At 40.6% G+C, this 27,806-nt stretch overlaps 2 protein-coding genes across 2 annotated transcripts; both read right to left on the minus strand.

Moving 5' to 3' along the window:
- Nucleotides 1-2,007: 2,007 nt before the first annotated feature.
- Nucleotides 2,008-5,765, minus strand: LOC118972985 (DPEP2 neighbor protein). The gene is made up of 2 exons (XM_073225599.1): nt 3,765-5,765; nt 2,008-2,666 (listed from the first exon to the last, which is right to left on the minus strand). The coding sequence occupies exons 1-2, from the start codon at nt 3,937-3,939 to the stop codon at nt 2,335-2,337; spliced, it is 507 nt and encodes a 168-aa protein (XP_073081700.1). The 5' UTR covers nt 3,940-5,765; the 3' UTR covers nt 2,008-2,334.
- A 4,721-nt stretch (nt 5,766-10,486) lies between these two features.
- On the minus strand, nt 10,487-27,806 carry LOC140846983 (uncharacterized; the record flags this gene model as incomplete). The annotated part of the gene is given in 2 exon segments (XM_073225600.1): nt 10,487-12,005; nt 27,596-27,806. Coding segments are annotated over 2 exon segments (1,392 nt in total), but the record flags the coding sequence as incomplete, so codon positions are not given.

Genomic DNA, 27,806 nt, shown 5'->3' on the forward strand with positions numbered 1-27,806 from the left:
CCTTTTAAGGTTTCTTTTTCTTTTTAATACTTGATTTTTCTCCCTCAAGGACTAAGTTCCTGTCCTTGTCGGACAGGCTCCACCCCATTTCCAACTTGAGGCCTTCACTTGAGGCCAGGAGGAAGGGCAAACCAATACACATGCTAGAAGTGGGTATACTTCCTACTGTCTGCAGCTGCAGGGGTCTCTAGGCGGCCCCACTGCAGAGTGTGAGTCCCCAGGGCTGTGTCCCTTCCCTGGGTAGCTCAGTAAGCCAAACTCAGACCCGGCTCCCTCTCCTCCCCGACTGCTGGTCAGCAGCCCCTGCACCCACTCCTGAAGTCGAGTGGAAAAGGGGAGGAGAAACTCTTCTATCTTCTGGTCTCCAGGACAAAAACTTTTGTCTGTTCCACTCTTGATAGCAACCAGCCCCTGGCCCCCCGCCACAACCCCCAGCAAGTGAGAGTGCAAAGAGTGGGAAGAAGTAAGCAGAGAGAAGTCCGGGCAAGTACACAGTGGCCGCTGACAGAGAAATGAGAAGGGAGAATTTAGCTTTTGAGGTGTCTTAGCTTGTCCCCAGGGGCCCGATGTCTAACACCCCAGGACCAGGGGGAAACTCTAGCTCAGCAGAAATAGGCTGTGTCGAGCCAGAGAAGGGAGGCACTGTCTCAGCAGATTATCAGCCAGGCAGCACAGTTTTCTTTAACATTCAACTTCACACCTTAAACAGGTTGGCACTGCTGGTCATGGGCTTGAGGTGTTCTACAAAGTCGACCACAGAAACCTAGACACACCCAGACCCTTATAAACTCAGGGGCCTGTGAATACTCACCCAGTGGCGAGGAGGTTTGAACAAACAGGGTGACTTGCCCTCACCCGAGATAATCTTTCTACCCTTTCCCAGGCAGGGGGAAACAGGCACACACTACCAAAGCCTCGTCCTCTAGGAGACCCCAGTACCGGTGGACAGAGCTGGACAGAGGGACAACTGGGGGCTGAAGCTATAACCAGAGTTATCCAGGTGCTTGCAGTGGGCAGAAGTGGAAACAGGGTGGAGGCAGGGAAGCCCAGGCAGGGCCTGGCTCCAAAGCTGGCCTGAATGTCACGGTGATGCTTCCTACCCTCTGCCTGCCCCTCCCCTTTCAGGGCATCTCCAGATCCTGTGGGTTCGAGCTCCAGACATCTCCCAGGTGTGTCTCCTCTCTGCGCCCTTCCTTTCCTCAGTGCAGGTCACTTCACTACCCTGTTCAACTCTCTCCCATGTCTTCGCATCCCGCTTAATCCACACTCTTTACCACGGCAAACTTCACCAAGGCCTGTTATGGTGCAGCCATGCCTACTTGTCCAATCACATCTTTCAATCTTTATCTTTCTTCATCTCACCACACTGGCTCTTCTGCTGGTCCTAGAACAGACCAGCCTCATTCCTACCTCAGGATCTTTCACTCGCCATTACCCCCTCCAGGTATACTCACCGTAAGCTCTTCACATGAGACTCCCTCCCTCGCATCACCGTTTAAATGTCACCTCCTCAAAGAAGTCTTCCCTGACTACTTGTGTGAACTAGCACAAGTTCTAGTGCTTATCTCCCCATCATCTTATCGTATTTTAATTTTCTTTATAGCAGTTATAATTATTTGAAATTATATCATTTTCTTTTTTCTCTCTTCCTTTAGTTTTGGGTGCCTCGAGGAGAGGGGCTTCAATCATCTTATTCACCAATAAAACCCAAGCATCTAGCACAGAGGCTGGTATTGAACGGGTGCTCAGTGTTGAATAAATGGATAGACAGAACACCATCTACTCAATCCTGCCTCTCCTCTCCTTATCTGCATGTGTGTGCATGCGCACACACACACACACGTACACACACACACACATGGAGGGAAATACTCATGAGGCTCTGCATTTCTTACAGAACCTGCCTGTGACCTGCCCCAACTTGTACAGTTGTCATTGTGGGAAGCACATCTCAGAAGCTGCCCTCAAAGGTGTTTTTTGGAGGCTAAGGTCTTAAAGGATCGGGTATGCCATGTGGGAATACACTTTAATGGAACAGGGAGGTTTGGGGCCTGGCCTTGGACAAGCTGGATTTAAAGTCAAACACTGTAACAGAAAGCCATTTTGTTTATGCTACGGGGCCATAGTGGGGTCAGGAAGGGCAGGGAATAAAGAAGCCTGTGGGCCTCCGTTGGAGGTGCTGCTCAACTCTTCCCATTTTGTTCCTTCTCTGGGAGCAGCTCTTCTGGGTCTCTTGAGGAAGGCTCATTCAGGGCAGCTCCGGTTCCAGTGTCCTGTGGTGGGCAATGGCAGGACTGGGTCAGTGCAGGGAGAGGCGTTAGCTACTTTAGGCAATTAAACCCGTGCCCTCCTTACACAAGTGGCATGGCCAGCAAGCTTCTGTGGGGTCAGCCCCTTGCCACGATGTTGCAGCCGCCGAATTTTGGGCGGGGGGCAGCCAAGCTCTTCGTCTGACGCTGAAGTTGCATGTCTCTTGGGAGCCCGCCTGGGGACTGGCTTCTCTGCTTTCACCTTTGCCGGGGTGGCCATAGGTGCATCCCCATAAGACCGGCAGCCACCAACCAGGCAGTACGTCTCCCCATGCCAGGTCACCTGGGTTTCACCACGCCCTTGGTAGAGGAGGTGACAGTAGCCCGGTGTAGGAGAAGGGGAACCCGCTGCTGCTCCTGCAAAGAAAACCAGAACTGATCAGTCCCTCCTCCTGTCCACAGTGTCCTACCAGGACCTTCCCTCTGTCGTGTCTGGGAATGGGGAACAGATTTCCTGGTCTCCTGCTGAAGCCATTTGATCTACTTGGCACCTAAAACCCAGCCTTGGCCCATCACCTCTATGAATCCCCTAGAGAAGCGAAGTTGGCTGCAAAAGCAATTCTGTGGAGCGTGCGGCAGCAGGAGACCAGGAAATCTGTTCCCTATTCCCAGAATAAAACACAACCTGAAAATGATTGCGATCAGGATACCCCCCCATCTCTCCCTTCCACAACAGAGGAAACATTTGTTAAAGTTGGTCACTTGTGGGAGGCTTTAATGGAAACACCTTTCAAGTTTTGGAAAAAATAATCTAACAAAAATCAGTTAAGAACTCCTCTCCCCTTGAGCCCCATTTCTATTGCCTTCAACCACGCTGAACTCTAGCCCTCTGATACTTTCATGTACATTTGAAAAAGGCCAACTGCCAAAGCAGAGTGACCAGGAGGCTCAGGCCAGAATGTGGGTACCTAGTCTAGGCTCACATCAGCACCATCTCCTGGGACGTCTTTTCCTCAGCCGTTAGGTCTCAGTGTCCCTTTATCACTCCCCTTGGCTCTTCTGCTCTTCCCATCGATGTGACACCCTTTTCCCTGCTACTCAGCGGCTCAGTCTGGGATGTGTCTGATGGGACCCATGTGGACAGTATGATGAAGGTGCCCAGGTTTGAAGGTGAGGTTATCCGACCACCATAAAAGGAGACGTGGGCTCAGCGGCAGCCCAGGTGAAAAACATCATCCACACTGTACAGAGATGTTACTAAAAGACAATTTTAGTTCTACTCAGAGGGGGAGGAAATGAGGAACAGCTCTTCCTCAGACTGCTGCGTTTCCACAAAAATGCACATGACTTTTGCTAAGAGGCCAATCAGGAAAAGGTCCAGAAGGAAGTATTTGTAGCCCGAAGGTGGGGGGAAGGCTACATTTATAAAGATTAGGAACTTCCTGAACGCTTGCCCAGGGATGACACTTCACTTGCCCTCAGCAGTGAGCAGGAGCACTGGTATTAGTTAACAGCTGGGGAGGTTCCGAGGTGTTGCAGGCAGGCCCGAACGGAACATGTGGCAGCCAGGTGAGGCTGTGTGCCCACCAATGACTCTTGTACAGGTGTCCCGCCTAGGCCTACCTGCTGCGCAGCCCTCCCAGGGCACAGAGGATAAGCCACACCGCATATGGTTGATCCAGCCAGACATTCTCAGGCAGCCAGACCGCTATCTGGTCACCAACTGGTAGGAGTGCTTCTCCAGGAACACTGTTTGCGTACTCCTGCTGCCATGGCAACAGTGCGGCCTATCAGGTCATCGATATCCGGTGAGGTCACGTACGGAATCTTGGGACTTGAGGGGCAGGCTTCAGGCTCTCTTGTGGAAGAGAGCAGGCTGGAGGCAGAGGGGCACCCTACCTGACCCTCACATCTGGCCCTCCCTATCCATGCCCTAGTCAAGTAGCCACTTCCTGTGGAATGTACCTGTGGGCTGGCACAGGAGGGCAAGAGACCCACATTCTGAGATTAGATCGAAAGGCAAGATCAACCTAAGAGACAGCCAGGGTGTTTGGCCCTGACCCTAAGGATTCCACCGTTGGAAAGGCAGAGCTTTGTGTGGGCTAGGGAATCAGGGAAGGCTCCTTGGTAGTGGGCCTGAAGGGCAAGGGGACTTGGGACCTATGGAAAGGAGAGGGAAGGCACTCCAGGTTGGAAAAATAAAAGACAAGTTGTTCTTAACCTTGCCCTGCCCCAAATGTTAATCAGAGAACCTTTGTGATTTTACAAGTAATAGTTAAAAAAACCAAGAGTTTAAGGGGCCTAGATTACACCTTGAATTTAATGACTGACTAAAATATCCTGCATTTATAGATTTTTCATGGTGGGCAGATCCTTAGAAGTCACCTGAGCCAAACTCCTTAACTCACTGGTGGCAAAACTGGGACCCAGAGAAAGGGGAAGCCCCAGTCCCAGGGTCAGAGGGCTGATGTGGGGCAGAGCCAGGCTGGGGCCCATAGTTCTTCCATCCCAGACCTGGCTTCTGCTTGACTGGACAATGGAGAACTTGTCAGAAGATGCCCTATACTTTTCTGTGGTGCCAGGCTGCCTCTTTTTGCTGATTGAAAATGAAATAACACAAGTGGTATTTTGTGTATCAGGAAAGCTGACACTGCACATTCCTACCAGAAACCCTGAGTCATGCAGGCCAGTGCTAGTACTGAATCACCCAGGTATTTAATTTCTCTTCTGTCGCGGGTCATTTATTGCAGTTCTTTGTTTTCTCCAGAAGTCTACCCTCTGAATGAATAAGGATTCGGTGTAGCTCTCTTTCACTTAGTCTCACAGGACCGTAAAGAATTACCCAACAACATATTTCTTTCTGTCCTTTTCCTCCCCTTCCTAGATAGAGGTGCCTGAATCAATAGGAGCTGTTAAGGTGTAATTTTCTTTTTGGTGGTGGTTGTAATTGAAAGCCGACAGATAACAGTAAAAAGTGAAATGATACTGTCATCTATCCACAGTTTACATATTCAAAAGAGAAGAGAGCAAGAACCAGCCTCAACTTTTGATGCCTCCAGGGAGGCTTTACTCATTAATCATGAAAGTTACCATTGAACACTGTTCCTGTGAGTAACGGGGGGAAAATCCCAGGACAAAATACCGTTGAAACCGAAATCAGTCAGAGGGAGAAATTAAGTGGGACAAGCCCACTTTATTGCTTTCAAACAGTCATCCATTTCTGCTCTCCCGTGTGTCTGGTGACCTGGCTGCAGAAGAAGAGACCCCCCCCCCAAACCTCTCTGGTCCAGATAGGCCCTCGCTTGCCCTTGTAATTACATATCGATATGGAGATGGACTACTTCTCTCCACCCTTTGGAAACACCGATTGATATGGAGATGCACTAAGGCCAGGCAAGAGATTCTGCAAATATTGCAATTCTACCCACAGTATGTTTTAATCCTATTAAGTCTAATTAATAAGATCTGAAAGGCAAGATTTACGCTTTAAATTAAATGCTGAGTTTCTTTTGAATGACACCATTGTAGAAACTTAGATTTCTAATAAAAACCATATTTGATAGTAGGGAATATAACATATATTTAAAAATTGTAATTGTCTTCCAGAAGTTCTTACTGAATGATACAAAGTTGTGATTAAAAAGTTGTAATTTACTATCACCTGTTAACTAGAAGAATATTTTGAAACTAAGATTTTTATAATTAAAAATGATAAAATGTTGCCAAATTGGCATCTTTGGAAAAAAGCTAAAATAGCATTTTGCAATGATATAAGTCAGTAGAGTTTGTAGAATACTCTGTGTATTATCGTGGGGAAAATCGAAGTTCCTATGTCCAGGATCCTCACCTTAACCTAAACTACTTAATGATGTAGCTGGCCTACTGCTAGGCTACTGCTTCCACACCCACAGGCTATAAGGTATTATTGACTGAGTCACTGTATAAAGGACTCGGCCCAGTGCTCTGGGTGGAGGCAGAGACGGAGGAGGATGACAGACCTGCCAGTATGTTGGATGCAGACTTAATTCTAGTGCTCCACCTATCTCCTACCTATCTCGGGCAGAACAAGACAGGTAATAAACCCTTTTACCCCAAGAATGTTCCATTGTCATTCCTTGGTCTCAACGGAATCCATGGTGAACTTGCCCCAGGGCTGAAACCCATTGGCAAGACAGTTATCAGCCCCTTGAGATTGGTAGGGATTATCATCTTTGTATGGATGAGGAAATGGAGAGGAGAGACTTGGATTTTAACCTCAGGGTAAATCTACTCACCTTCAGCTAGTAAAAGTGAACATTCTAGATTTGAACCAGGTATGTGGCTTCAAAGTTCAGTGTTCTCCTGTTCAGCCATTCTGTTTAAAAATTTAAAAAAAAAAATTATTTTACTATCGCCTCAAAACTTGTAAAATAGAAAAAGGTATAACATTTTTATTTCTTCATTTTGAAGAAAAAAGGTATAAATAGCACCAGTTATTTCCTCTGATGAATATAAAATTCTTCCCTTTGGCAATATCCAAACAGATACAGCAGTGATTTTGTTGGTCACATAAGTTCTTTCATTGTTATTCACTGTTCAGACACCCGTGCCCTCCTGTGTTCACGTTTTCATCCGTCTTTTTTATTAGCCAGATGGATTTGAAACGTGTCAACTCTGAGCATTTTAAGTGGCAAAAGTTCTGAGACAGGAAATATAAATTACTTATTAGTTACTTGTGTTCTAAAGCATAAAGATCTCCAACTTGGTTCTGCCTCTTTAAATACCGAAATGGCGATTATATATGAATAAGACCCTTCGGTTGCCAAATTCTAGATGCTATGTAGCCAAGTTCATATGTGTGTATAAAAATATATTGTGAAGTTGGTATATATCATGTGCCCTTCAGTTTTGGGCAGTAGAGATGTTGGTGTCGCACCCAACAGATTGCAATTGTGGTTTTTTTTTTTGAAGATGTGTGTGGTTTTTGTTTTTGAAGATGAAGGGTCGTTCTCGGTTTTTCTTTTGCGGTCTGCACTGTAATGATGGTCTACTACCTGACTGGCCTGATTTTAATCATGTGGTGCCTGGTTCTTAGTGCAGTTTCATCTTTGCTTTTTCACAAGCTTCCCATATTGCACCGCTCTTGGCTGCATTGAATTTCTTTTATTGACTATGAAAAACACGTTAGTATTTTAATGTAGTCTCCAGGATGCAGGTTATACCTCAAAACACAGGAAAAAATCTGTTTCTGAGGAGCTCTTTTAAAAACCATTATGGTAGAATGGGAATATTCATTATTTATACATAATGTATTTTTCCCTAAATGTTGTACAAAAAAGTGACAGTTGAGCTGAGCATGTTAATCAAATATTTGCATTTTCCTGTGTCACTGACAGTTTCATTGTCTGTATAGTCCTGAAATGCAAATACCCTCTGTTCTGTTCAAAGCTATAATTAATCTGAATAGTTATTTAAACAGTATTGAAATCTTTTAATTACTGAGAGGCCAAATATTTAAGATGTTGAATCTATTGTTCCGTTTGAAGGATAGTGCTGTTGTTGAGGGCACGGCGATCTGAGATGCTAGTGTATGTTGCATCTACACATTCTGTCTAAGGCTGTGTCTGTCTGTCTCAGGCTAAAATGGCAGAATCTGCCTGCTGCTGTATACCATCTTTTAACTACCATTTATTTTAGCATCATGGCATCTGCAAATTCCTGCTGCTCAGTTAAGGGACTAGCTTCACACATAACTGGTGTTACATTCTGTGGCCACAGCCCTGCATCACAATGCAGCAAATGCATTTTCCACATTTACCAGACATGACAGCTGAAGTGATCATTAACCGTGCAAGACGTCGGAAGTCATCAAAAATTCACATCAGAGTAATTGTAGTGGCTCAGGTTGGGGGAAAAAAGTATCAGAGCATTCCTTGCCTGCACGTTGCCTCTCCCCCTCTCAAATCCTAACTTGGTACAAGTCCGTTAACAATAAAATACCCTTCTGTAACCTATCAGCTGTTACTCCCATCAGTTTGTGCTTTCAAACTGATGGCTGACTTCTCTGGGTTTTCCTAGAGCAGCCGGTGTGATGATGCTGTGCCCTAGGGGCTGCACGCACCCTTCTTAAGGGGATCCTGCAATCTTATTGTGTAATTGGACTCTTTAGTGCTTCGCTCATATCCACATTTGCAGAGTGTTTCCTTTTGCATTTTCTTCTTTCTTTCTCCTCTTTCTCTTCCCTCCCTCCCTGATCCTTCCCACCTCTCCATTCTGGCTTTTGGAGTGGGAAAACTTGAGCCCTGGTTCCAACAGAGCTCATCCCACATAGAAGGTATGGAAGATCTGCAGTGACCAGCAGCTTCGACGGGTCTGTAACTCCTTACATTTGAGAGCTATAGGTAGGATTTCCTGTGTTTTGTAATGAAATTAAGTTAAATGCACCTTAATAAATAGAGTGACAGCATGTTGTTGAAGTACCTCTGAAAGACAACTTGCTATCTCACTCTATGTCCTGGAAGAGCTCCTAAATATATCTAGTTTGGTATCTTACTTAGTGTGGCTGGCTGACATTTTAAGTAATTTTGATCTAATTTTAGAGTGTTCCTTTTGGAGAGGAATCTATTAAGATTTTACCTATTAAGTCTGATGTCACCAGTTTCTTTATTAAAATCCCACTGTATATATTTTCAGATATACTGTAAAAATATATAAGTACTAGCTTTTAAGTTTCTTGAGATTAAATACATACACCATTATATTCACCCTTTTAAAGAATACTGTTCAGTTTTCAGTATATTCACAAAGTCATGCAACCTACACCACTAATTCCAGAAGATTTTCGCCACCCGAAAACATAGTCCTTTTGACTTTATTCAAGTTTTCATTCACAGTGCCACTCTCATTTGTCATCCATACTTATCCACACAACTCACGTAACTATGTCTGCTTTTTTTCTGTCAAATTATCAAATTTTTTTTGCTTTCATTTATTTCTGCATTTTATAATTATTCATACCTTGCCCGTTTTACTTATTTTTGCCTGTTTTAGCTCCTTGTGTTCTATGTTGATTTTATAATCTTTCTAGTATTTTAATATATGTATTTTCATTCACATTTTAAAAAGTATAAAGATTTTGTTTCTTAACGCAGGTTCATCAGGAGGAGACACTGAATTAATAAATATTCAGATATTTGATGGCTTTCTTGTTAGTTTCTCTCATTGTGGCCAAATGTAACTTGTGAATTTTGGTTTTGATAACTAATTATTAGGAAAAATTGTCTTCTCTTCCTGCTCTTTTGACAGCTGCTCTTTCAACTGCCCATTATTATATCCACAGGGCTGTTCAGACTGGTATAAATCTTTGAGCCACATAAAAGATGAAGCCTGAATGAAGACTACTCACACATTCCTTTTTTCTTTTTAAAAGCTTTCCTATCACTCGTTATACTCATTTCTCTTTACATTATAAATTCTTTGATTCCAAGGTAAACAACATGTTTAAAATCCTTCCCATAAATAATGAAGATATTTCATTGGTATCAATGATAGTAGGGCATAACTTTTCCTAAACATTTACTATGTGACAGTAATAGTTCTAAGCACTTTACATTTATTAATTGAATCCTCACAAAAAAATCCATACTGCATGAATACATTTACTAATACATAAGAAATAAAATGCCACTATAGCTCTAAGTAAAAAGTAAAAAAAAAATCTGAAAGGATAAAAAGTATTTTGGTTAACAGTGGTTAATTACCACTGTATAAGATGAGCTTAGTATTAATGAAAAGGAACAGTTTACAAGCAGAAAATGTGGATAATTTCAGTAATTAAAATAGATGTTTTAAAAGATAAAAGCAAGCATCCAAAAATAAATTTTGGGACATACTACTCAGGGCACATTTTATATCTACAAACATTTAGGTGCAACCATAACATGAATAATGAAATCATTTTTAAAAAGTCATTACAGTCATTAGAAAATAACCATTTACTGAAAAGGCAATCATATTCTTTGGTGTGATAAAAGCAGGAGAAGGTAGTACCTAAAGGCCTTCCCACATTCCTTATATTCACAGGGTTTCTTACCATGCATACCATGATTATACTTCCTTTAAAAATAAAAAAACTGGTAGGATTTGCTCTACCAACTGAGAGTAGTCATTTATAACTGCTATGATTACAACTAACCTTGGAATTTTGGTTTTTGGTTTTCTGATATGTTTGCAAAATGAAACAAAAGATTAACACTAACTTCAAAAACAAAGTTATAATTTCTACAAAGATTTAAAAAATACAAGGTCACACAATTTAAACAGAGTGAAGTTGGTGTAAGCACAAATATAGAGATCAAAGAAGAGACAGCCCCAAAACACAAGCAAATATATAAAAAAGAATATAACATATCACCAAGAAGATAGACCAAAATAACAGAGAAGATAGTTATTTCAACAACTGCCATTAGTACAAGGTTTGGAAGTGGGCCGAACAGGCAAATGTCAATTTATATCTGTAAGCAAAAAATAGTGAAAGAAGGTAACATGAATTTTTTTGTTTAAAATATTAGAAAGATGACAAGAGCTTTAAACTTTACTATTCATCAGTATGAATTCCCTGGTGACGAATGAGATTTGAACCACTACTAAATGCCTTTCCACATTCTTTACAGTTATAGAGCTTTTCACCAGTATGAATTCGCAGATGTCAAGTAAGGTTTGAGCATTTATTAAAGGCCTTTCCACATTCACTACATTCATATGGCTTTTCATCTGTATGAATTCTCTGATGTTGAAGAAGTTGGGAGTTCTGAGTGAAGGCCTTCCCACACTGAAGACATTCAAAGGGTTTCTCACTAGCATGAATTCTCTGATGATGAAGAAGTTGTGAACTCTGAGTAAAAGCCTTCCCACATTCCTTACAATCATAGGGTTTCTCTCCAGTGTGAATTCTCTAATGATTAGTAAGTGCTGAGGCATAACTAAAGGCTTTGCCACATTCCTTGCACACATAGGGTTTCTCACCAGTATGAATTCTCTGATACTGAACAAGCTTTGAGTTCTCAGTAAAAACTCTGCCACATTTCTTACATTCATATGGCTTTTCACCTGTATGAACTCGCACATGTAGGAAATGTTGTGAGCTCTTAGTAAAGGCTTTCCCACATACTTTACATTTATAGGGGTTTTCACCAGAGTGAATTCTCTGATGGTCCATAAAATTTGAGTAGTACCTAAAGGCCTTCCCACATTCCTTACATTCACAGGGTTTCTTATCAGTATGCATTCTCTGATGTTGAGAAAGGTGTGAGTTATAACTGAAGGCCTTTCCACAATCCTTACATTCAAAGGGCTTATTCACCAGACATTGAGTAACACGTGAGCCACCACTAAAAAATTTCCCACACTCCTTATATTCATAAGATTTTTCACCAATATGAATTCTCTGATGTTGAATAAATTGTGAATTCTGACTAGAGACCTTTCCACATTTCTTGCATTCATAGGGTTTTTCTTCATTTACAGTTATCTGATGAGGTGTAAGGAATGTCTGTTGAATAAATGTGGGTATTTCATGAGTGAGTACTTCTTGGATGATATGCCCATTTTGATACCCTAGTTGTCTTTCAAAGTGGCTTCTGGATTCCAACACATCTCTAAAGTTGGAGTACTCAAGACCATGCTTTGTAAGTCCCATTAACTCCCTCTGGCATGATTCTCTTCCATTAACTTTCTTCTTTGGAGATAATACCTTGGTTTCATACATTGATTCCAGATCTGAAGGAAAATGAAATGGAAATAAATATTCTTGGGAACTGATAAAGGATAAATTTGGTCTTTCTGCCTAGTTCCTAGCACAGAGCTTCAAAAACCCTTGGAATTCCCTCAGTGATAATGGAAGTGTTTTTGTTATGCTAATGAGGTGACTCATGCTGGGTCCCAAATAGCTTCTAGTTGGGGAATGGTCACCAGAAAACCCAAGTATGGGATTACAGGGTTGAGACCTTCAGCTATGTCACCTCCATGGAATATGGAAGGGCCAGAGATTGGTCAGTAACTTAATCAGTCATGTCAGTGTAATTAAACGCTGGACACCAAAGCTCAGTGGAGCTTTCTGGTTGGTAAAGATACTGACATGCTGGGAGGGTGACATACTGACCCCACAAGGAGAGGGTGGAACCACTACATAAGAAAACCTATCAGACCTTGCCCTAATGTGTATTCTCCATAGCGAAACTACAATTTTAGGTATATAACTTTCCTGCATTCTACAAATAATTATAGCAAATTATTGAAACTGCAGGGACCATGGAAGTCCCTGGATTTATAGCCAGTTGGTTAGAAGCAGGAGTGGTCTGAGTATCCCCTGAGACTTGCAGCTGACAGCTGAGGCGGGAGCAGCCTTATGCAGGACTTGCTGTTACCCTGTGAGGTCTATGTGAACTTTGGGGCGTAGTGTCAGAATTTCAGCATACCAGTTGGGGAAGAAACAGAACAGGCTCCATAATAAAGGATATACTTAAAGAGATTACAGAGGACCAGCCACACGGGGGAAGAACATATTGGATGAAAAATTACAGAGGACCAGCCACATGGGGGAAGAGCCTGAGCTAAATCTACGGTATTAACACATCTGATGTGAGTGGCATACAGGGAATACCCAGAAAATGTTATGTGCTGAGGATTCAGTGAAAATACCATTTGCCTTGGAATTCTGTGATGCTGATCTTGGGAGAAGACAGAGAGAGACTTGTTCATGTACCACTGTAGTGACTGAAAGAGCAGGCAGCTAAAGTTTAAGGCAGACAGACAGAAACAGTGCAAAATACTGCCACGGAAAGATGACAGGAACCAGAAGCACACTGATGAGCAGTGAGTGACAACTCTGACACTCTTTCACTGCATGTTCCCAGGCGATTACTTGACCTTTCAAAGCTCCCATTTCTTCATCTGTAAAAGGGAGATCATCCTTAACTCATGATTACTGGAGGGTAAAGAAGAACATGTAAATGTCTTTGAGTAAAATGTTCAGTATCTGATACCTATTATTGTGAAGGCATTTCTTACCAAGAATGGGGGTCTTAGGCACATTAAATGGTTTGAAGATACCAAAATGGAGCATATTGGAACAGCTCAAGCCAGAAACAGGGAATTCTTTCCAGCATAATCCTTTTTCTCTCATCTCTATATGATCTTTCAGCAATTTTCATTTAGTTAAGCTTTTAAGCAACTATTAAAACTGTCCTCTTCATTCTCCACTGTCAATGCCCTCTTGCAAACCAGAATCATCTCTTAATCAGACCACTGAAGTAGCCTCCTGACCCAGTGTCTCCATTCATTTCTCATACTATATAATCTATTCAGGAAGCAAAATGACACTTGGCCTCGCCTTCTACTACTGTAAGTACAAACTCCTTGTAATCACCAGCAAAGGCTGAATGATGTGATTCCTACCTATCTCTCCCACCATGACACTCCACGCCTGCTTGCTCATGGGCCCAGCAACACTAGCTTTCTTTGAGTTCTTAAAATATACCAACCTTCCTTCTCTGAGAAGGTCCTTCAAAGGAGGTCTCTCTCTGCTTTGAGTTTTCTTCTTTATGAACACATTAAATAGTAAGACATACCAGTGAGCCTAATGCTACAGTAATTCTCAAATAGTGAAAAACATCAATGATATTTCAGTATGTCTACAGTATCAATAAAATGATATGAAAATATCTGTGATTGGAAGGACTTAAAGATGGTGACATGACAGGTGAGATAGAAATTTCCTCTAAAAAGCACATATAATATGAAAAAATAGCAAATACAACTAATCCTGGAAGAGCAACAGGAAAGAAGACTGCAACAGACTGCCTATACTTGGGGAAAAGAGCAGACCTCACGGAAAAGGGTAAAGTACAAAGCTGTGATCCGGCAGGACCCAAGTCCTCCCAACCCAGTTCACCAGCAAGAGGAACAGAAATGGGGTGGAGAGGGGGTGGAAGCCTAGGACTACTGAGAACGCAGCCCTGGGTATCTGCTCTGGGAGCACGAACCTACATTACATGGTGCTCTAGAGATGAGTGGGGTTGAAAAGCTAAGACTGGTGGAATACTTGGAGAGACTGAGATTCCAGCCGCTGGTGGAGAACAGGTACCCACAACAGGAGGCTCTGGATCAAAAGAAAGACGGGCACTCTGAGAAACTTCCCAAAAATGAAAGGGCTGCTAAAGGGGCAAAGATTGCCCAGAGCATGCTGCTCAGGAGAAAGGACAGGTGGACAAAATTGTCCCGGCACACTCAGCCTAGTAGGTTGGAAACTTTCAAGAGCTTCAGACACTCCATACACCTGCCTGGTAATGCAGCTACAAGGCCTCTCACTGCCATACACAGCCTGCTGCTCCTTCCTCCGAGCTGGCACAGGATCACAAATCTGCTGCTCCCACCACTGCTCCAGGCCAGCCAGAGGGTGGGCCCACCTGTCAGCTACATGGGTGTAGCATAGAGGATCTTCCCAGTGTGCTCGGCCCACTGACGCTGGCACTGAAGGCAGGCACTGAAGCTGGGAATCAGGACAGAGCCCTCTCCTCCTGGCAGGCACCAGCGCTGCTAGCGTGGGACTCCTGACACCGCTCCAGGGGCTGAGCAGCTCCAGAGAGTAGAGCTTCTGGGCATTAGAGGTTGCCACCTACACAAAGTTGTTATTATAAACATGAAACATCAAAAGACCCTTGTACAAACCAAAATCCCACAAACAACAGAAACAGGGCTAAGTGAAACTGAACTCACCAATCTTCCAGAAAAAGATTTCAAAATAAAAATCATAAACATGCTCATGGAGCTACAGAAAAATATTTAAGACCTCGGGGAGGAATTAAAGAGAGAGAAACTTTCAAAAATACAAAAGTATCCAAAATGAAATGTACAATGGAGGGATTTAAAAACAGTTAGATGAAGTAGAGGAGACAGTAAATGAAATAAAAATTAGAGAATAGGAATACAAAGAAGCTGAGGCACAGAGAGAAAAAAGGATCTCTGGGAATAAAAAAATATTAAGAGAACTGTGTGACCAATCCAATACAAACAATATTCATATTATAGGGGAACCAGAAGAAGAAGAGAGAGAAAAAGGGATAGAAAGTGTCTTTCAGGAGCTAACTGCTGAAAATTCCCCCAATCTGGGGAAGGAGATAGTTTCTCAGGCCATGGAGGTGCACAGATCCCCCAACACAAGGGACCCAAGGAAGACAACAACAAGACATACAGTAATTAAAATGGCAAAGATCAAGGATAAGGACAGAGTATTAAAAGCAGCCAGAGAGAGAAAGAAGATAACATACAAAGGAAAACCCATCAGCCTAACATCAGACTTCTCAGCAGAAACCTTACAGGCCAGAAGGCAGTGGCATGATGTATTTAATACAATGAAACAGAAGGGCCTCGAACCAAGAATACTCTACCCAACAAGATTATAATTTACATCTGAAGCAGGGATTAAACAATTTCCAGAAAAACAAAAGCTGAGAGAATTTACCTCCCACAAACCATCTCTACAGTGTATTTTGGAGGGACTGCTATAGATGGAAGTGGTCCTAAGGGTAAACAGCTGTCACCAGGGAAAATAAAACCATAGTAAAGGAAGTAGAACAATTAATTACTAAGCAAATGCAAAATTAAATCAACCACCCCCAAAGTCAGAGAGAGTAGAGAATATGATACTAATATAAAGAATGGAGGAGGAAGAAAAAGAAGGGATGAAAAAAGAAAAAAAAGGAACCTTTACATTGTGTTTTTAATACCATACTAAGTGAGTTAAGTTAGAGTCTTAGATAGTATAAAGAAGCTACCCTTGACTCTTCGCTTACCAGATATCTAAAGCCCACATATCTATTGATAATCACCCTAAATGTTAATGGACTGAATATACCAACAAAGACATAGAGTTACTGAATGGATAAAAAAAAAAAAGACCCATCTATACACTGCCTACAAGAGACTCCATTCAAACCCAAAGAAATACAACAGACTAAAAGTGAACGAATTGAAAAAGATATTTCATGCAAACAACAGGGAGAAAAAGGTGTTGCAGTACTTGTATCAGATAAAATAAACTGCAAAACAAAGAAAGTAACAAAGAAAATGGACAAAGAAGGCCATTATATAATGATAAAGGGGTCAGTCCAACAAGACGATATAACCATTATAAATATCGATGCACCCAACACAGGAGCACCTATACGTGAAACAAATACTAACAGTATTAAAGGGGGAAACAGAATGCAATGCATTCATTTGAGGAGACTTCAACACACCTCTCACTCCAAAAGACAGATCAACTAGACAGAAAATAAGTAAGGAGACTGAGGCACTGAACAACACAGTAGAACAGATGGACCTACAGACATCTACAGTATACACCACCCAAAAGCAGCAGGATACACATTCTTCTTAAGTGCACATGGAACATTTTCAAGAACAGATCATATACTATGCCACAAAAAGAGCCTCAGTAGATCCAGAAGGATTGAAATTGTACCAACCAGCTTCTCAGACCACAAAGGTATGAAACAAGAAAACAAAAAAGCCCGCAAACACATGGAGGCTTAACAACATGCTCCTAAATAATCAATAGATCAATAACCAAATTAAAAGAGCGATCAAGCAATATATGGAGACAAATGAAAACAACTCAAAAATACATCAAAAACATCATCCATCATGATCAAGTAGGATTTATTCCAGGGATGCAAGGATGGTACAGTATTTGAAAATCTATCAGTATCATACACCACATCAACAAAAAGGACAAAATTCACATGATCATCTCCATAGATGCTGTAAAAGCATTTGACAGAATTAAACATCCATTCATGATAAAAACTCTCAACAAAATGGGTATAGAGGACAAGTACCTCAACATAATAAAACTATGTAAGACAAACACTCAGACTACATTATACTTAACAGTGAGGAGCTGAAAGCTTTTCCTTTAAGATCAGGAACAAGACAAGGATGCCCACTGTCCCCACTTTTATTCAACATAGTACTGCAGGTTCTAGCCATGGCAATCAGACAACACAAAGTAATAAAAGACATCCAGATTGGTAAGGAAGAAGTTAAACTTTCACTCTTTGCAGAGGACATATTGTACATAGAAAAACCTAAAAAATACACTACAAAACTACTAGAATAACTGAATTCAGCAAAGTTGCTGGATACAAAATCAATACACAGAAGTCTGTTGCATTCCTATACACTAAAAATGAACTAGCAGAAAGAGAAATCAGGAAAACAATTCCATTCACAAAAAAAAAAAACACCTAGGAATAAACCTAACCAAGGCACTGAAAGACCTATACCCTGAAACTACAAGACACTCATGAGAGAAATTAAAGACAACAATAAATGAAAATACATCCTGTGCTCACGGGTAGGAAGAATGAATATTATCAAAATGGCCATTCTGCCACACACAGAGGTGCTCCTCATTCCTACCCTCTAGCTGTTTGTAAAATAAAGAAAAAAAAATTAACTCTGCTTACATTTTATACCATGCAAAACAATCAGCACGTCAACTTTTATAACTTTTTTTGGATAAGATCTTTTTTACCTATGCATATTTATATAATTTTCTCTTTGTCAATACTTTAATTTGCTGCACTTAAAAATCTTTAGTCAATTATTTCATTTTGGCATAAGATTATTTGGTAAAAGACTGTGGGATAAGATTATCAATTATGATTTTATTTTAGTATAATTTATGAGTTCAGAATCCTACTTAACTTTTCCCTCTAAGGCTGGCTACCTAGCTGTGCCAGGCATACAAGAATAATATTTCACAGGACATAAACTGAACTATTATTTTATATGCCACTGCTGTGTTGTCTTTTCCTACATATATATATGACCATAACAGGATTATACACAGCAGTAATAGTAATATAACTTCAGGTTCAGATTCCCAGACCCAATTCCAATCTTTTTACATTTGTGGGAGGAGAATATTCTCACAGATAACACCAAGCAATTCTCAAACACCAGTAGGGGTGTCTGAGAACTCAGCTCAATTCTGATGCTATCTGCCTGAAGACAGCACCAGATTCCCCAGGTTAAGGGCTCCATCCTACATGACCACCCTCTGCCTGCCCCTCCAGACACCAGTTGCAACCTGGGCAGTTCCCTGTTCTTCTGACCTACTGGCTACAGATTGGAGGTTCCCACCACCTCCCCCTTAGGTTCAATTAGTTTGCTGGAGCAGCTCACAGAACTCAGGAAAACACTTAATTTTACCAGTTTAACAAGGGATACTGTAAAGGATACAAGTTAACAGCCAGTTGAAGAGCTACAATAGGGCAAGGTCCCAAATAAAGGAGCTTCTATCCTCGTGGAGCTTGGGCCCTGGCTCGGTGGCACACAGGAGCATTCTGGTTCCCCAAGCGCAGAAGCTCATAGAGAAGCAGGATCCACCTGGGCAGAGAGCAGTGAGCTCTTCTGGGGTCCATGAGAGGGCTTCACTGCACAGCCATGATTGACTAGATTACTGGCTACTGGCTGATTCAACCTCCAGCCCCTGCCCTCAGGTGGGGTCCAAAAGTCTCTCATTAATATGACAAGACACCCATTTCACCTTTAAGACTGCAATGTTTTCAGGAACTGTGCATGAAGATCAAATATACCTGGGAAATATTTGATTATATGAATGAGCAAATATATATTTCTTATGACTCATAGCACAACCACTAAGAAAGAAAAAAACTATATTAAGATACAACCTGACTTCAGATATGCTGATTGAGAGGAAAAAAGAACTCATCCTTGGGGAGGAAGTCAACTGGCCACAGAGAAGCTTGTCAGAAGTTATGGGGAAGAAAAAAGCAATTGTTTCCCAGTTCTTTCCCATGGAATACCGTTTTTCTAATAGGTTAGAAAAAAAAAATACTGGTGATAGTACCTTCTTTCTGATTTTCTTCCTGTGAATGTTTCTAGTATTTCACCAATAGGTATTCAGTTAGTTTTTTTTTAACTTTTTAATACAGAAATTTCCAAACACACACAGAAGTAGAATTTAAATAGTCTCAAACCCGTCATGTATCCACTCACTAGCTTCACTCACTGTCAAGTCACGGCCAGTGCTCTTCTACCGAGACTCTCACCCAGTAATTTTAGGTTAGCTTTAATTTTTTTTGAACAGCTTTTATGAAGATATGCTTCACATACCATATAAGTCACTCACTTGAAGTACACAATTCCATGTTTTCTACTATATCTAAAAATCATTATCTAATTTTGGAACATCTCCCCTAAAAGAAACCCCATGAACAGTCGGCCCTCATTTTCCCTAAACAAACACTAACCCACACGCTGCCTCTACAGACTTGCCTATTCTAGACATTTCATACAAATGGAATCATACAGTTGCCTTTTGTGACTAGATTCTTTTACTTAACATATTTTCAAGGTATTTATATTGTAGCATGTATCAGAACTCATTCCTTTTTATTGCCAAATAATATTCCATTGTATAGATATGTCATCTTTTTTCTATCCATCAGTTGATGAAAGTTTGGGTTATTTCCACTTTTTGGCTATTGTGAATAATATTGCTTGAACAGCTATATACAAGTTTATGTGTGAATATATGTTTGCATGTATATCTCTTGGTATATACCTAGGAGAGGAACTGTTAGATCATATGGTAAGTCTTAACAGTTGAAGAACTGCCAAACTGTTTTTTGAAGTGGCTGCACCATTTTATACCCACCAGCAATTTCTCCAAATCTTCACCAACCCTTGTTATTGTCTTTATCATAGCTGTGCTGTTAGGTATGAAGTAATATCTCATTGTGGTTTTGGTTTACATTTTCCTCATTATTAAGGATGCTCAATGAAGTTAGCTTTTAAGAATCCGGTTCTCTGGAATGTTTTTCTAATGCAATTTCCATTATAGTCCCTTACTTTCCAAAGGTATTCCTATTCAGGCTGGAATAGGCAATAATTCTATTTTCTATTAAGGAAAGGAAATTGAGAGTGTGATGAACATTTTGAATGGCTAATGGGAGTGGGGAACCAGTGCATCTTTGCATGGTTTTGGACCAGAGAAGGGACTAAGGAAATTAGGATAGAAAGAGCTTAGGCCCCAAAACACTGGAGAGACTGATGCTCACCCTGATTCTCCTGAGTAAAACTCTAGGCTTTCAGTTAAGTTTTTCACTTGCACCACCCAAATTACTTTAATTCTGAGGAAGCCCGCTCAAATTGCCATGGGCTTATTTTGAAAAAAATCTATCTGTATTCTAACTCTCCTACTTTTGTGCCTAATTTTTACATTAAACAGAATCAGAAGGAAACGTAATAGCCTTATGGAGTCACCACTGGAGTGTTCACTCACTCTGTAATCAAGCTAATATTTAATAGCTGTAGGTACCTGTCATGCTCACAGTCCATTTCCTGAGGAAGAAGGTGCCCACCTGAAGGAGAGATTTAAGTTTTATCATAAAAAAAAGCAAATATTACTTATTATTCCATAATTGTGTTTACTGTAGAAATGTCACGAATTTAATTACTTCCTCAATTAAATGCTAATCTATCAAAGTAGGATAAAATTTTGAAGGATGAAAAAATTCCTTCCCATAAGAAAATGAGAAAAATCACTGTGAACACAAACCTTAAAAAGAAGACTTTTGAGCTCTGGCACCAATTAAAGTTAGCCCAACAATAGCTACTTTCACCCAACATAAACTCTCAAGTACCACATATATATTTAGTCTTTGATTCAATCTCAAGAAAGAAGAGAATATAAAAGAGGGCTCCTGGATAATACCTGACTTGGTGTCTTAGAACAGAAAAAAAAAAAAAAAAAGTTGGCTAGATCTAGAACCTTCTGCTGTTGCCAAAAGGTGATGTTAGTTTTAAAAACATTAGGAGCTGTGCTGAAAGGATTCCTTTTAAGAGTCCCCTAAGAGAAGCCACTGGCCAAGTAATGAAATTTATGCAACATACAATGAATAGATCTCCTGCCACTCCTCCTTGTACTATGACAGCGTCTATGACAATCATCAGTTAATTAAAACATTGGAAAGGGCTCTAAGTACACAATATCATGGGAGAGAAAAAGAAAAAGATGAAGTGCATGAAAGAAGAAGGTAAACAAAAGTCCTTTTTTTTTTCCCACTGGCCATAGTGGGTTTTTTATGTGTGTTTTCGTCTTGTATAAATCATATACCATATTTCTGGCATACGGTGCTTGTTCCCATTTGTACAATCTAAGAAGTATAAACTCAGGGAAGTCTGAAAAAGGAAAAACTACCAAAACCAAGAAGGACCCACCACACCTGTGGCCTCACACACTAATAAGATAGAAAGGGTATTCCACAGTTAGTCTGCACCACTGGACACACAAAAATCCAACAAGGTATAATAAACAAATAAGTTGAAGGCCCAAATAAGAGCTCTTTGCATACCCAATCCATTACCATCTAGAAAACGAACTTTTTACTAATAAGATTAAACCCCTAATAATTATATTGTGAAATTAATTAGGAAGATTTAGGCTTTTTAAAAACCATCACTAAGCCCAGGTCAATCTTCATGACAGGACATCGAGTTGTAGTAACACTGTAGACCATGAAAAACTTATGAGCACACACCAGGTCCAATAAAGAAATAGAGTCACAAAAATAAAACTCTATATTAAAAACAGAAATTTGCAAGTCCAATGAAGTAAAAAGGGACTCAGCAAAATGATCACGCACTCGGGTTCAAATCATCTTATATTGTGGAGACAAGTCCCAGGTAGCAGCCACGAATAATTGAGAATTCAGCCTTGAAGCTAGTCTTTGGTTGTTTTTCCCCCCTCATATCTGATTTCGTAATTTGTGTCTTACCTTCTTTTTTTCCTTTAAGTTTTGCTAGAGGTTTATCAATTTTATTACTTCTAAGAAATAAATTTTTGGCTTTGTTAATTTGTTCTGTTGTGCAGACTTTAAATTTCAAAACACGTGTGTTTACATTTGAGCTCTTATTATTTCCTTGTTTTTGCTCTCTTTGGGGTTAATTTAGTATGTTTTTTCTTAACTTGAAATAATACATATATCATTAATTTTTCAATATTCTACATTCTTTTTTACCAGCATATAGCAACAGCCCAATTTTGATGTTATATTTTCATATCATTTTATCATCATTCATAAAATTTTAAATATTTAAAATTTTTATTGCAATGTCTTCTTTGATTTGCCACTTATACATTGCTTAAATCCCAACCATTGGGATATTTGTAAATATCTTTTTGCTATTTATTTTCTGGCTGGATTACGCTGTGATCAGAAAACATACAGTATTATCTCAATCCTTTGAAATTTATTGAGATTGTCACAATCACACATTGCTTTTATAGTGCTGCATATAATCAATTTGGGTAAATGTCCCATATGTATCTTAAAATAACATACACTGTAGTTGTAGGGAACACTGTTCTACATATATGTATTAGGTCAAGTTTGTCAATCACATTGTTCAAATATTACATAGCATTACTGGATTTACATTAATTGATCTTTCAGTACTGAGAAAAGTGCTAAAAATCCCACTATAATTGTGATATGTCTACTACTTTTAGTTCTGTCAAATATATTTGAAGTCATTTTATGAAAGTAAATATATTTAGGACTGTAACACCATACTGGTGAACTAACTTTTTATTATCAACTATTGCTCTTTGTCTCTAGTAAAGCTCCTTGTCCTAAAGTCTATTCTCACACATGAAGTCAGGAATGTAAATTGATAGAACTTAGGAAGTTGTCAGTATACATTAAAGCTGAATGTATGCATAATCTATGACACAGAAATTTCACCCCGAGGATATACCCAACAGAAATGCATTCATATGTGCACCAAAAGTCATGTAGAAGAACGTTCATAGCAGCCTGGTTCATACTAGCCTCAACAGGAAAAAAACTCAAATATCAATCAATAACGGACGGAAAATAAACTGTGTAACATTTACACAATGGAATTTTAAACAGCAAGATAATGAATGACCTACAGCTATGTAAAGCAACTTGGATGAATCTTGCAAATTCAAACTACATAATATTATTACATAGTACATTCATATTACACATGAAATGCAATGTTGAGCAAAAGAAGTCAAACATGAAGGAGGAGATATTGTGTGATTTATGTAAGATTCAAGAACAGGTAAAACTAATATATGATTATAGAAAACAGAATAACGGCTATCTTTGGAAGAGGTGGACAGTGAGTGGATAGGACAAGAGTTGGGCTTCTGGAATGCTGTAATGTCCTATTTCCTTTTCTGATTTGAGCTCTGGTTGAGAACATTCATTTTGTAAAATTCATTAAGTTACATACTTTGATTTTTGTACTTTCTCTTATTTAAAACTACATGATATACCTTTATATCAGCAGATCCATCAAAAATTAAAATACCAAGTGGCCAAGTATTAGACAAAATAAGGGATCTGTATGTTTGTAAATAGCTAGTAGGAATTTAACTTGGATAACCATATTGAAAATCAGTTTGGCGTTATCAAGGAAATTTGAAGATAGATACACATCCTATGGTCCAGCAATTTCATTTGTATTTCTATACCCTAGGGAAGCATGCATACCAGGGTACTTGTAAAAATACGTTTACAGCAACCCTTTCTCAAGAGCCAAAAACTAGAAAAAACCGATGTCCAAACTACAGCTGTATGTAATAACTTACATGAGTAAGCCTAAAAAATAAAATATTGTGTAAGAAAAGCAAGACTCAAAACATTACACCACACAATTTCATTTCTATAAACTTAAAAAGGCAAAACTACATTGTTTAGGGATGTATAGATATGTGGTAAATGTTAACAAAAACAAAAACTATTATCAAAATCAGGATATGGGTTACCTAAAGAGGGGAAGAGATTAGGTTTACTCTGGGGGCAGAACTAACAGGGTCTTCAGGAGAACTTAGGAAGTTGTCAGTATACATTAAAGCTGAATGTATGCATAATCTATGACAGAAATTTCACCCTGAGGATATACCCAACAGAAATGCATTCATATGTGCACCAAAAGTCATATTGACACAAATGGTTGTTATATTGAGGTTCTCTTATATTTACTTCTTAAATTATATGTCACTATTATAAGCACTGTTGTGTATGTCTGTAATATTCAGGAATTTCTTTTTTAAAATAAATAAAAACTATATAACAGCTACAAATAGTTTTTAGTGAAAATGTAAGATGAAATAGTAACTGCTGTTAAGATTCAAATCTTGAAACTAACGTATACCATATGTGCATAACAGACTTGGAAGGAAATCAATTAAAATATCGACAGTGGTTATGTCGGGGTGGTAGGAGTATAGTTTTACTCTTTGTAACTTCTTAGTTTCCAAATTCTTTAAAAGAATCATGTTGTAACATTCCTGATTAGAAAAGACATATGCACCCCTACGTTTATTGCTGAACTGTTTTTAGTACCCAAGATATGAAAGCAGTCTAAGTGCCCATCAAAAGAAGAATGGATAAAAAAGATGTGGTACATATACACAATGTATTTTTATTCAGCCATAAGAAGAAACAAATTCTCCCATTTGCAACAACATGGATAGAGGTAGAGGGTATTATGCTCAGTGAAAAAAGCCAGCAAAGAAAGACAAGTACCATATGATTTGCAGAGTATAAAAACAAAGCAAAAAAAGAGATCACCCACCTCAACACCCAGAAAGCAAATAACCCGATTAAAAAATGGCAGAGGATTTGAACAGACACTTCTCCAAAGAAGAAATTCGGATGGCCAACAGGCACATGAAAAGATGTTCCACATCACTAATTATCAGGCAAATGCAAATTAAAACCACAAGGAGTTATCACCTCACACCAGTTAGGATGGCCAACATCCAAAAGACAGGAAACAACAAATGCTGGCAAGGATGCAGAGAATGGGGAACCCTCCTACGCTGCTGATTGGACTGTAAATTAGTTCAACCATTGTGAAAAGCAATAGAGAGGTTCCTCAAAAAACTAAAAATAAAAGCACCATTTGACCCAGGAATTCTACTCGTAGGAATTTACCCAGAAAAAACACAAAATCCCAGATTCAAAAAGACATATACACCCCTACATGTATCACGGCACTATTTACAATAGCCAAGATATGGAAGCAACCCAAGTGTCTAGCAGTAGATGAATGGATAAAGAAGATGTGGTACATATACACAATGGAATATTATTCAGTCATAGGAAGAAAATAAATCCTACTATTTGCAACAACATGGATGGAGCTAGAGGGTATTATGCTCAGTGAAGTAAGCCAGGCGGAGAAAGACAAGTACCAAATGACTTCACTCATATGTGGAGTATAACAACATAGCAAAACTGTAGGAACAAAACAGCAGCCGACTCAGACTCCAAGAAGGGACTAGTGGTTACCAAAGGAAGGGGTGGGTGGGGAGGGAGGGTGAAGGGGATTAAGGGGCAGTACGATCAGCACACATAATGTAAGTGGCTTAGGGGAAAGCAGTATAGCACAGAGAAGAGTAGTAGTGACTCTATAGCATCTTACTATGCTGATGGACAGTGACTGCAATGGGGTGTGTGGGGGGAATTGATACTATTGTTGAATGTTATAACCACAATGTTTTTCATGGGAAACCTTCTGAAGATTGTATAGCAATGATACCTTAATAAAAAAATAAAAATAAAAATAAAGTGAGTCTCTTCTAGACAACAAAACACACACACACACACACAAAAAACAAAGCAAAACAGGAAGAACAAAATAGCCATAGACTCACAGACACCCAGAAGGTACTAGTGGTTACCAAGGCAAAGGGGTGGGGTTGGGTTGGCTGGGGGGAGGGGAAAAGGGATAAAGGGGCACAATAACTCACAAAAGAGGTCGAAAGAGTCAAGGCTGTCCTGAGTATTCCTAGTGTCAGAAGGGAAGAAGTCTCTGCTGCCCAAGACCTCAGTCTGACCCGACCTCACACAGTAACCACTGGTACACACACGTTATTACCCGCGGCACAATTACAACTACCCTGCAACCTCACACGCAAAGTTGCGTGATCACACTCACACATCCTCACAGTCACAGCCAGCGTACTTAGTGCTGCTAACATACGATATAAAGTAGTCACTGGGACAGTAGCACAGCACGGAGAATAGTTAAAGATTCTGTAACACCTTACTACATTGATTAATACAGTGACCACACTATGGGGGTGAAGATTCAATAATATGGATAACTGTTGTACATTTGAAACCAACCTAAGATTCATATCAACAGTACTTTAATTTTAAAAAATCATGTGTGTGTGTTTAAAAGGAAACTAAAACTTAGTACATAGGGGAAACTGAGCTCTTTCCTATATTAATATGTGAACATTATGTAGAAATAAATGAGGGAGAATACTGGGATCTGTGTGTCCACCCGGAGAGCTTCCCATCATTTTCTTGAAGAGAAATTTCTAAGAACCAAGTCACCTGATAACTCTGTGTTAAACAAGACCATCCCAGGATAATGAAAGCAAAAAGGAAACCCCACTGCACCTTGTATTTGGTTTGGCCAACAACCATTCCTCCTCCTTCCTATGGGGACCCCTCTGAGAAGGGCAGAGGTGAGGAAGAAAAAAAGGAATTATGAGATGGCAGCCCTTTCTTGTGGTGTAAACTGCCCAGATAGGAGGCAGTTCTGGACCCACATTAACCACCCATGGAGTCAAGGACAGAGGTCAAAAGAGTCAAGGCTGTCCTGAGTATTCCTAGTGTCAGAAGGGGAGAAGTCTCTGCTGCCCAAGACCTCAGTCTGACCCGACCTCACACAGTAACCACTGGTACACACACGTTATTACCCCCGGCACAATTACAACTACCCTGCAACCTCACACGCAAAGTTGCGTGATCACACTCACACATCCTCACAGTCACAGCCAGCGCACTTAGTGCTGCTAACATTCATACGACCACTGCGACACACAATCCGCAGACAGAGCCGCACGATCAGAGATTCTGGCACAATGTCACACAAAATTATACGGACCCAAACTCACAGCCCCACCACGGGGCCAGTCTCGCCTGCACACACACGGTCACGCGGTGTCACAGCAACATGGGGATATCCACAATCTCCTGCACGCAGAGCTCAGAGCTCGGCACATAGTCATGGTCACAATGACACCCGCACACAGCGCCGCAGTCACATTATGTCATAATCGCACGCATGGAATCCTACACGCAAGAGCCCCTCCCACAGCCCGACCAACTCACACAGGGCGGAGATTCCAGACCCGGTCGGACAGTTCCAGACCCTGCTCGAACCCCAGGGACGAGCCGGAACAATCAAGTCGAGACCCCAGGACCTAGGCCGCTCACCTTGCACTTCCTCTTCTCCGGAGTCCGAGCGCGCCGCAGGCAAGTGAAAAGGCAGCCCAGGTCCCCCGGGGGCTCCGGGGAAATGTAGTTTGGAGCCGAATCCGCTGGGATAAGACGGCGCCCCGACCTCCGGTTTTCCTGCAGGTGCACAGGGTGGGCCAAGCCGACATCCTCGCTCCCCTCTCAGAATCGCTGCCAGGAATCTTCGAGA

Source organism: Manis javanica, chromosome 17 (assembly GCF_040802235.1).
Source record: "Manis javanica isolate MJ-LG chromosome 17, MJ_LKY, whole genome shotgun sequence".
Lineage (NCBI taxonomy): Eukaryota > Metazoa > Chordata > Mammalia > Pholidota > Manidae > Manis > Manis javanica.

What these genes read in the sequence shown, in the direction of transcription:
- LOC118972985 (XM_073225599.1), bottom strand. Translation starts at nt 3,939, where the DNA reads ATGTCTGGCTGGATCAACCATATGCGGTGTGGCTTATCCTCTGTGCCC. An exon ending in AACACCTCGGAACCTCCCCA is followed by an intron (nt 2,667 to 3,764) that starts GCTGTTAACTAA and finishes TTTTCTTTGCAG; the next exon opens with GAGCAGCAGCGGGTTCCCCT.